The 11,620-nt window shown below is 36.6% G+C and overlaps 1 protein-coding gene across 8 annotated transcripts in view; it reads right to left on the bottom strand.

The window, feature by feature from the left end:
- Nucleotides 1-6,595: 6,595 nt before the first annotated feature.
- Nucleotides 6,596-11,620, bottom strand: part of INPP4B (inositol polyphosphate-4-phosphatase type II B) — a 264,611-nt gene continuing 259,586 nt past the window's right edge. For 6 of the 8 annotated variants that reach the window (XM_052690049.1, XM_052690053.1, XM_052690056.1 and 3 more), the window contains one exon: nt 8,346-9,727. In XM_052690049.1, coding sequence (XP_052546009.1) covers nt 9,553-9,727 — 175 coding nt within the window. In that variant the 3' untranslated portion in view covers nt 8,346-9,552. Of the gene's footprint in view, nt 8,303-8,345; nt 9,728-11,620 lie in introns of those variants that run through there. The other 2 variants (XM_052690054.1, XM_052690052.1) reach the window with 2 other exon arrangements.

The raw sequence follows: 11,620 nt of genomic DNA, 5'->3' as shown, positions 1-11,620 counted from the left end.
AATGTATGTGCATGGTACCTGCTTGGCCAGACAGCCACTGCTCTTCAACTATCTTGGTATCTATTCAAGGACATTTTCCATATTTACATTGATAAACTGGTAGTGTACTTCTGCTATAGCTGCTACCACACTCATAAAGCAATAAAGTATCCGAACTTCAGTAATACCTGAGGTGAAGATGACTTTAATGCAATCTAAAATGCATAGCTTAGGTTAAGAAATGACCTTCCTCATCTGCTCTTCACTAGTCAGAAATATCTTTGCTCCTTGATTTCGCTATGCCTGTTTAGCTGGTGAGTGTTTGACATACATCCCATAATTTTAAATCTGAAATTTATCACATTATCAGTTAGCCATAGAGTTGCCATACTTACCAGAGTCCAGGTGTCACAGCACAATGTATGGGACTGGGGCAGCAGGGTACTGATGCTTGCTGGCTGCTTCACAACTCAGAGAAGTCATACGTGGAACAGAGCGGTAACAAGAGTGAGATTTATTGAGAAGTTTCTTTTGGAATTACTGAGGCTGAACCTGGATGAGATTACTGTAATGTTACAAATCAGGCAGCAGAATGTGGCTGCTGGAGTCCAGTCACTAAGACTTAAGTCTGCATCTAGAAACATAAGCAGGTCAGATAATCAAACTCACGAACATCTTTCTTACACATCCTCTGTCATTGTTTCCTTATATTTTGGTCTTGTGTGAAAACTGCTAAAAGCCAAACTATGACATTTCATTAACTTGGGCTTCTATAGATGTTCCCTTAAAACCCGCTATCTCAGAGTAATTAAACTCGAATAGAAAGTGCTGAGAATCTACCTTGACGTATCCTATCCTGATTTAAGTAGCAATAGAGAAAACAAAACATGTTAGTTAGGTGATACACTTTTCCTTTGCTAAGTGCCAAAGCAAGTTAGAAACCTATGTCTTACTAACAAACAGCTCTGAAGTCATTCATATGTATTTTAATGTTTTGCTGCATATATGCCTTTTTAATGGTGTCTACAGAAGGGATATATTTTCATTGGTGTATAAGTTAATCAGTTTACTATTGATTCTAATAATTTACAGGAAACTGCCATCAACTTTTACGTGTACTAAAATTAACAGAACACAACCCTTGTGAACCCAATTCCAGGCACGTGAATGCTTCAGAAACCCCTCTAAAAATTTGGTTTTAGTTTCTCAAGTGTAGTGCCCCATTTCTGTTCTTTCTCTTGTGAATGATGACTTAAGGTTCAGATCTTAAATTTTTCTCCATTTCAAAATCTGTTAGGCTTTACGCTGACAGAAAATCTCTAAGGAATGATATACCACCAAAAGGGTGGTTTCTGCTCTGGCAAGCAGTGCATATGTATGACAATTCTAATTTTGTTCAAGTCAGCAGTTTAAGCCTCTTTGTCCCATAAATCACAGCAACCACAAATTATTCTTGCATGAAAAAAGGTTACCCATGGAGATTTTCATTCATTGCTGCAGAAAGGTGAAACAGACAAGGCAGTATTTTTCCCTTGATCCTCTGCTGCTACACTCACAGCCTCGCACATGCAGACTGGTGTTACGGCAAACTTTTCTGGGCAGTGATTGTCACTGACAAAATTCACTCCTTTCTTTCCTTTCTGCATCACCCTTGGGTGCACCTTTTGTTTTTCATTAGAGGCCCCAAAGACACACTTGCACAGAGCCTCATCACAGCCCATCAGCACATTTCTGATAGCAGCATGCCCGGCAATGCCAGCAGCATTTTGGAGGAACAGAGAGTTGAGGCCTGAGCTCTTCCAAACTGCTCCCGTTTGGAACAGTAGATTTAGTTTGAGAAACACACCATAGGGAGAGCCACTAGGGGCACCTTCCCCTCCCTTTTCATCCTTCATGAAAAGTAGCTTCTACTATTGGAGTCAACACATGCATTAGGCATACTTAAAAGCCCCGCTAAAGATGTGCATATCTGTGCAAGACCTCCAAAAGCAAAAGCATATTTGGCTGCTAGAAATATTAACAAGTTCAGTTGTTAACTGACCGTATTTTACTGCCTTTTCCCATTCTACATTTTCACTATAAAAAAAAGAAGTGTATATATAAATACATGTATAAATACATACAGGCTTATTAAAAATATATATTGCTGCTTTTAAAATTCAACCTCTTATCCCAGTTCATTTAGAAACAATTTGTCTTCTCCACTTCTCGCAGCATGGCGAGCATGTATCTTATAAAACTACAGGCTTAGGACAGTTCTTCGCCTACACAAAAACTCAAAACGTAAACTTACCTGGGTAAAGCCAGAAAACCACAGTCTAGAACCTTGGTGCCCTTAATCACATTCACAGAATGTTAAATGAATGACTAAAGGCTGAGATCCACAGAATACTTACCACAGGTGGACAGCAGAGCTCTCTGTGATTCGACTAGTAGAAGCAATTGCATTAGAAATTATCAGTGCCAACACTGGCTGCCCCAGTGCAGACCATGGCAGACTATGATTCAGAGATCTCAAATATGGCCCCAAAAAACCTTGGAAACAGAAATGATGATAATGCATTTTTACTATCATAGTATTCCACTCCCATTAGAGTTCTGTGGTTTTTTTTTCTGTTATATCGTCATGAAAAAACAGTGTTTTAGTTGGCACAGAAGATAAAATCTGAAAGCATGAATAATAATATGAAGTACTTTTAAAAATACAGTCACTTTTTTTAGTAGGAGACAGATTTTATTTTTTTTAAGGCTGAATGCCAACAGCTGTTTTATAACTTACTACTACAATAACCATTAGTTCCTGGTGCTTTCTAAAGGTTACCAAGAATCTTGCAGGTAATTAGCATCTCAAGGAATTTATCACTATAAAACAACTAAATACACAGGCATAAATGCAGAAAGTAAATGATGTTACAAGCTTCTAACCATAGGATAAAGAAGGTGAGACAATGCTTTACTATATTACCAAAAGAAAACCTCTAGTGCATTTCAGTGAGTACTTACCTATTATGGAGCAGTCAGATCACACAGTAAGTTTGGATCCCAACAAAGGATCCAGCTTTCCAAAAGTCTGGAATAGTCTTCACCATCCCAAAAGAGCAGCCAAATCACCTTTGTAATGGTCTTCATTATGAAAAATGTTGATTCCACCTGAGCTACGTTGAGTAATAGTCTACAGGTGAGTAGTTACGTGAAACGGGTTACTTTGGGAGCGTGTGAATGTTCTGTTTGGTTTTAATCCACCGGGTTCTGAGATGAAAATTGCAGTAACACTAGGAATAATGGTAATAATCAATTTATGGCCATTTCAGGCTTTTTGGTGCTGTACTGGAGCTTTCTTTAAGTGTGCGCGCCTAACAGCGACAAGACTACTCCAATTATTTTAGGAGGGAACCCACACTCAGCATCTGGGCAACAACACTGTCATGAAAATGAAAAATGAGTAACAAAAAAGTCAGAAACATAAAAAATAAATATCACATTTATTTAAATAAAAATATACACACAGTGTACAATGAGCATGGCTTACAGACAGCAGTGAAACAAAAATGCTAAATCCTGACATATAAAAAGATTTGAATTGCTTAGTTGTGCTTTATTTCTCTGAACACACGCACACACACACAGTCTGGATCGAAGTCCTGTTAATTTGTTATACTGAGCCCCATGTGCATGAGAGCGTGAGACATGAACATTACAAGGAACTGCTACACCAAAAGAAGACAAGTATCAAACTAACTTGGGATTTTAGAAAATTTAGGACCCTTCATAAACAAAACAGAATTGTCAAAAACTTTTAAATCCCTCTGCACAACAGATGGAAAGAATACAGAAATCTGCAGTTAGAAAACCAAGTTAAAGCAGCACTACCCCAAATCTTACCACTCCAAACCCCAGGTTCTGAGCACTCAACTATTACACTCAGATTTCTATCGTAAAACTCGTTCCCTATTAGCAAACGAACCCCATGCTTTCTACTTCTGCTGTTTGGAATATGGATACATTGGTTCACAAATTTCTTCTTTTTTTTATTTTGTTTTTTTTTGTTTTTAAATCTGAATTATTAAATTGCTACTTTTTCATTTTTTTGAGAAAATCGTAATTTTTCATCTTGAACCGTGAAAATTATGCTGAAATTTATTGCTGTGGCACGTTACTTATTCAGATGAGGCTAAGAGAAAGAAGCACTTGAGTGCTGCAGAGCCTAAACTGAACGCTCTAGCAACACAACAGTTCGTGGGTTGCATACCTAAGGAAAAACCTCAACGTTTTAAAGACTGAAGTCTGGTTTTGGTTTCCTTGTTTTTAAACGCAGCTCTGTGAGTTTTTGCTTTTTAACATCCAGTTTACATGCTAAGGCTGTGTTTTAAAAAGCTGTAAATTTTGTTAAAGCATTTTGAATGCAAATGTATCCTTTTCACCTGCAAATGAGTGAAAGGTAAGAAGCAAATCTATGTCTCACAGCATTGCCTGTACAAAACGTTTCCTTTTCACAGTAACAAAGCATAAATATGAAGATATCATTGTTTCGAGTTTATAACACAGCCAACTCACACAATATATGTTTTAAGTCTGTTAATTGCTTACGAACATTAATTCACACAAGTAATTTTGCTGCACACTTTCTAATGCAATTTACATATTATACCTGTTGCTGTCAAACGCATTGCTGCTCTTCATAAACCGGCCATAGCATTTCTTGGAACTTGTGATAAAAATAGGAATAAGCTTACTTTACGGAAGTCAAAGTAGGCATAATATGCAGTGAGCTTCAAATTAATATAATTCCACTTTGTACTTAAATTCTTAGCTATTATTTAAAATACCATAGCACATTAGTTCACTTACAATCAGTGAATTTTAATCCAGATTGATTCTTTCACACAAAGTATTAATTTCCCTATTTTACTTTGAGAAAAATGTCAAAATTTGAACAGTACAAAAACTAACGTTTGTTAGTTTTTAGCATCATTAAGGCTCTTTCCCAGGTAATAGTTAGCCTCATTCAGCTGTCCTCTTGTATATTTTGTTCCTCTTAACACATATATTTTCCAGTATTCCACTAAAATGCACAAGTACATATCAGCAAAATCAGGTAACAATTAAAAATTTGTTTCCTAATTGCTCCATAATAGCCAAAGTATAAACTGTAACAAAAACATATTAAAAACTCCCCAAAAGAAGACTTCAGAAGCAAAAAGATCTGCCTGCATAATAATGTCAAGTCTGTACATGTTCTGTATTAATTCTAACAGTATTATAATCATCCAAGAGAAAAAAACTGTTTTAACTTTAAGTCAAGCAGACATGGAACACTTCTCATATATATGCTGCTAAATGAGCATGTTTCCCTGAACTCTGTGCAAACGGTGTAGCTTCCTAATGAAAATTTATTTGCTGAACTCTACTCCTGTGTAATTCAGTAATATACAAAGATCCACGCAAGATGGACCTCAGGAGATGATTCAACTCCTCTGCTGGGCATTCAAAAGACTTAAAATGTCTTCTGTACAGAGCGAATATACTGCAATTAAACTGTCAGCCTGGAGCAAAAAGATCTTTGTTTCTTTAAAAAAGACAAACCAGAAAAACACAAGTTGTGAATCCGTGATTAATTGACAACCCTGTTTTGATGAGACTGGCTCTGACTGAATAAAATGCTGCAGACCCGTGGCAGGCAATGACAAAACCAAGAAATAGTTGAGCCTACTTCAGCACAGAAGCAATAAAGCTCTTCCAGGACACTTGGAATTGTGTCGGGTTTTAAAATAGTCTTAATGACCTACAAAAAGACTAAGTTCCAATGAAAACACTGGTGTGAAAAAGCTCAGCCTTATTCAAAACAAAACCCAACCTGCTCTTCTGTAATAGCCCAAGCCCAATCAAGTTTGTTGGGTGTACCTGTTACAATAAAAAGAACTGCAATGTGTTAGGTTGTCGGGCTTTTTTTTCCCCCAAAAGCGCAGCTTCAATGATGAAAACATTTCAAGTAAAAAGGTAACATTATAGTCAAAATAATTTGGAACCCCAGCAAGATTAAATGCTGAGGTAAGACCTTGAAAGACTATTTTCTTAATAAAAACGAAACCTATAGTTTTTCATATTTTGAATTAGACAGAACTCCCACAGGGCTGAGATAAAGAACTAAGAAACAAAAGTACCCAAAAGTGAATACTGTCATTGCCTACAATTTTACAGGCAGTTTCAGAATCACCTTAGGAAGGCCAGCATTTCTACTGTGTATCACTAGGATTAATTCCTATCACCTAAAGAAATTACCACTATTTCTCAGCTGCACAGCTATTGTTTCTGTAAGTTAGCAATAAACAAGCAGAAACGAAGTGAGGTGTAGAGTAGCAGTCAGACCAACAGAACAGAACAGTACTTTCCTAGGAAGATTTATGCTCCACAAACCTGCAAATAAAATTTTGTGCAGACCAGCTGTGTAATATTTAAATGCACACAACTTTATCTGCACATACACTGAACAGCGCCCACTGGTACATGACAGGAAAAGGCATAGCACTGTATTATCACCTGTCTACGATGCACTGCTAGCTCTTCTGGCATCTACTGTTGATGCAATACATTCTAGAAGAGCAAAGAAGTCAATGGAGACTTTATATGAATAAAAACTGCACAAAAGTCCTTTCTGAACAAACTACTTCACTCTGAAAAAAATGTTCCAATTAGGAAAATGTTGTGTAGGTAAATTCTTGGCTTCACTGAAGTCAGTGCATTGGAAAGAAGATCCCTTCCTGACATACTTCTACATGTTCCAAAGCCTCACCTTGCTAATGTACAAGAGGGGTTTAATTCTATTCACAACAGATAATTTCTACGTAACCTACCAAATAGAGCTCGCGCAATCAGCTGCTTAAGCATGAAATTTTTACTAGTACAGTTACAGAATTATACCCAGTAACAGGTCTTAATAGATGAAAAGAAAACAAATTGTAATTCACTATGCATCATTCTTGGACTTCTGTAGAAGCAAGCAAACATTTAACTCTTTATCCATAGCAACTACAATTTCCTATAGATACTCAAATTCCCTATGCAGTTTAATTTGGGGAGAACTCTAATAAATGCATCTCACAAAGGTTAGCAAACAGTGGGCACTTGTTTTTTGTTAACTGCGTTTCTCTCTGGGGGAGGGCAGAAGGATGCAATGAATAGAGAAAATCAGAAAACACAAATGTTCTTTGCAGGACACATTTCAAGACTAACACAAGCTGGTAGAAGCACTACCATTCACTTCAAAAAAGCTCATCGCTGCTCTTTGTCCTAGAACTGCTGGAAATATCCTAGAAATAAGCATTACAAATTTCATATAAACCAGCTGGCACATTTTCATAGCCTAACAATACATTAATGCCTGCATATACAAGCCATTTTACCTATCGCTAAGGAAAATTTAGTTTTAAGGGTTTGCTGTGAACAGGAACATGACAGATTAGATATGTTACTTTACTTGAAGAATTAATCCCCCTGATTTCAGTGTGATTCATGTGCAAGATTAAGTGAAGTAAGTGGTATTTGGCTTAGATACAGAAAGCCAAGAAAGATACATCCAAAGGAACTGCAGCAAACCAGAACGCAATTACTGAAATTACAGGCGGTAATTACTAAAAATATATTGTGAAGTTACCATGATTATATAAAAAAGACAAACATATTGACCAAAACTCTATTTAGCCTAAGTATTAAGAGTTGCACCTTTCATCAAAAATTCCACGCAGGATTTAATTATTACTGATCATGACCTCAGTGCTTTGCCCGTACCAGAAAACACCATTTCAGGAAGGAAGGGATCCTTTAATTCAAATCTCCAGGCTGCTGTTCAGAGTCTGAATGCTCCCCTCCAGACTGATAACATCAGTTCCTATTGCAAATGACATTTCCCTTTTTAATCTTCTATCAAGCCTTCCCAAGACCTAATTCCAAGTGGTTGATGAGTCATGCTAAGCTTCAAGTTCACCAAGATAAGTTGAATGTATTTGGTTTTGAGCATATCCAAATCACCAATATTTTATTTCATGATGACTAACTGTTGTCACTTTTAAAATGTTAAACCTCACAAAATAACACCTCAACTGGTTACACATTCCAAATTATTAAGTCATAAACAGCAATTTTTATATTCACTAATTAGCATGGTATATGTTCCTGATTACATTTTTGTTTAACTTAGGTGTCAGTTTTTCCATATGTCCCTTCTGGAGGTCTGTAGTACTTTGGGAAAGCCATCAGCTGTATCATGTTGAATGCATACTTTCTGCATTTGACATTCTTCAGTACATTCTCTATGCGGCATCCTTCTCTAGTGAAAGGGGGGAAAAAGTACAACTTCATGAAACACAAAATAAATAAATATGCTTTATTTGTTCATTGCAGAGTTTCAGCAGCAGTTGAAGTAAAAATAACAAAGATTCAACTCTACATTTTTTGTTTTCCACAAGTGATGATACATCTTACAAAATTAAATCTAAGGCCAGGCCCAGTACAGTTATTGCCCTCAGAAACAGGTGATAAGATTTTTTCCCCCTAATATATTTGCCCTTGAGGTTTAAAGTTTAGTTAAAAAAAATACAAAATAAAAAATTAAATAATGATACATTTCATTCTAATTCCAGAAATATATTTCCCTTTTAAATATTATACTTTTTTTTTTTTTTTTTCAGATCGATTAGTATATATGTGAGATTACAAGTTGCCACAAAAATGCATATTCTAGGAATAAGGCATTTTATTAAGTCTGGCCCTACAGATTTCTGATGGAAAGTTTCATCTCTGCATCATTTCCCCTATGTTAAGCTTTGCAATGAAAAAAAGAGAGAATGGCTTTTCAAACAGCCCAATCCAACTCTCTGCTTTATAAAGGAAGGATGTTTGTTCACATACAGTACAAAAGTCACAAGTGCCAAAGTGGTGCATCAAGACATAAACCAGACTTGTTAGAAAAGAATATAAAAGAGTCTTCAAAGCAAATGCAACTAAAGCAACAATAACAATCATGTTAATCTAACTACAAAACAGAACTTACTATATTCCACTTAGTTACTCGACAGAAAAAGGTTAGTTGAAGCAAAGAAAGAATCATTTCTTGAACAAATAAGATCCGATCAGCTAATAATAACAATGAAAATAAAGCAGTAATACAATGAAAGCAAGTCTTACAAACCACCGCCCTGTAAAATTTGTCTGGGGGTCAGTCTGTATTGTGCAAATCCATTTTTAATTTTGTCAGACGAGTTACTCTGGAAAAAGGGGTTCAAGCATTCAGGATTCCACATCTTTAGTATACACAGTGACAGCATTGTAAGTGGGCTTTCTTTGAGCTAATTACAGTGGGAAAGCTTTACCATGAACAGAAAGAGCAAATCAATTCACTCAATGCATAGTATGCTTCTTAGAGTTCAGAAAAATTAATGAAAACACTGTACATTTCAGACATTTGTATCTTGAAGATGGTTCCTTAAGGTCTGAAATTGTAGAAATATTACAGCATGATTTATTTTTTCTAAAGTAGTTTGTCGTTGTTTGTAGAAAAGAAAGGAACATGAGTGCAGTTTATTGATATTTGGCTAATAGCAAAGCAAGACTTAAAATAAGCCACACAACCAGCAAGTGTGAGCTGACAAGCAGCAAGGCGACAGGATAGAAGTGTCGAGAAGTTGGCTTGTTATCAGTTAGACAGCCTGTTTCGGGATCATCCGAGTCATTCAGTGCTCCCTGGGTTTGTCTGCTGTTAAATAGGGGAAGTTAGGAACAAATAGAACAGCATTTAAACAGCAAAGAAAGCCAACAGGTAGGCATTTTGACAACAAAGCTAAACTGCATAGCCATTCTGATGAAACTCACTTATGCCAAGCACTTGCATAGACTTAGTACCTTCTGCAGCTGACAAGGGAAGCATGATGACTAGGTAGCTAGCATCTCTGTAGGTCTCCTAAGTGCCTTAGGGGAGCGTTCGCAAGTTAACATTACATAACTTACGAGACCAACTATACTACCATTACAACGAACACACACACTGAACATAAATGAAATAACAAAATAATAATAAAAAAAAACAACAGTTAAGTAAGCAAAGAAAAAAAGATCACAAATGTCACAACATGGCATTGACAAAATAATGTCTCCATGGTTTTCGCAGGTTTTTCAGTCCTGCTTTACTAGTGACTAAGAAATACATAGGCAAAAATGGCAAGGCTACATGCTCCTTTTTGAAAGGATTACAACTATACAAAAATAATTTTAGTTGATAATAAATCAACTTATTAAGGAATTCATCAGTGCTGGTGCCTCAGCTTTGAAGTCAGCAGCACTCATTTTGATTTAACGGCTCACACCTGCATTACCCTCAGAAATTTACCTTCTATCTTGTTCAGTGGACCCAGTGAGAAACTAAGCTGCTTACAGTGAAGTTCCAATCAATTGCTTTCCTATCTGAGCAGCAGGGATACTTTCTAGTCACACCCAGTCTTTTCTACTGTAGCCTAGCTAGCTTCTATACAAGTAGAATTATACACATTTCAACACGTCACTTCTTCAGTCCTTCTGAACTCATCTTTCGTGGACTGTGCTCAGGATTTCTGCTCATGGACTTCCTTTGGGCAGTAAGAATCACGAGATTTCTATTTTTCTATTTACTATGAATATTCCAGCATGAAATGGTAACTCCTTTTTTTCTTTTTTTTTTTTTTCCTCTCCTTTGTGGACTTCAGAGTACATCAGATTGTATCACAGTCCTTTATCAGAAGCACAAGTCCCAAGTATGCTGTTTGTCAAGAAACATAACACTAGCAGGTCATCGAGAGACTATGGGCCAATAAAGGTAGTATCACACAACCTCATGAAAATGAGAAGTAAAACAGTAGCAACCTTTCTGACGTGTGTTTAAAAGCCACGTTGAGTATGTAGAGCTAGGATAGCAAAAGAGGTGCAAGAACTGCACCTAGAGGTGGGATCCTGGGGAATGTTCTACCTTACATATTTTCGCTTTCAGAGAAGCCTTTGAGTATAAGCTATTCATTTATTTCTCAGCTTTGAATTTTCAATCCGTGTATTACACCACTAAATAAGACAACCCATACTATTTTAAATAGTGAAAAAAAAAATATAAAAATTAAACCTCCTAATGTTTGAATAGTATCTAGGCAATTACTGGTGCCGGCATGTCTGGTGCTTTCAACTTCTATGTTTTCAAACGTTTCATCAATGGAACTTGGATAGAATTCACACAGTATTTTAGAGGAACAAAGCTATGTTTTGCTGACTTCCTCAGTACTGTGGCTTACACTGAAATAAATGATTGTGTTCGGTATCAGATCACTCTAGTTAACGCTTTTTTCCTAGGGTTCACCCCTCAGAACTTCCTTCCCCTTCTGCTCACAATGATAATGTTACCATTTGTGATCAGCCATTACAGCTCAGTTTCTCCTCACTAGTTTTCTGCTTCATCATGTATTTCTACTTACTTCTGAAAACATGCTTTTTGCTATTTTTCCTTTTTTCTTTCTTAATCTCTACAGTAATTCTCCAAGTTGGCCTCCTGAGCCTTTTACACTCTTCCTCCTCCCTCTTGCAACTCCTTGAGGTGAACCTCCTGGTTTAAGCTTTAGCTCAGCGCATAGCC

The sequence above is a fragment of the Tympanuchus pallidicinctus genome, unplaced genomic scaffold (assembly GCF_026119805.1).
Source record: "Tympanuchus pallidicinctus isolate F22 unplaced genomic scaffold, pur_lepc_1.0 scaffold26, whole genome shotgun sequence".
In the NCBI taxonomy this organism is placed as follows: domain Eukaryota; kingdom Metazoa; phylum Chordata; class Aves; order Galliformes; family Phasianidae; genus Tympanuchus; species Tympanuchus pallidicinctus.
The sequence above is the reverse complement of the archived record's forward strand: the minus strand, read 5'-3'. Positions and strand labels throughout refer to the sequence as shown.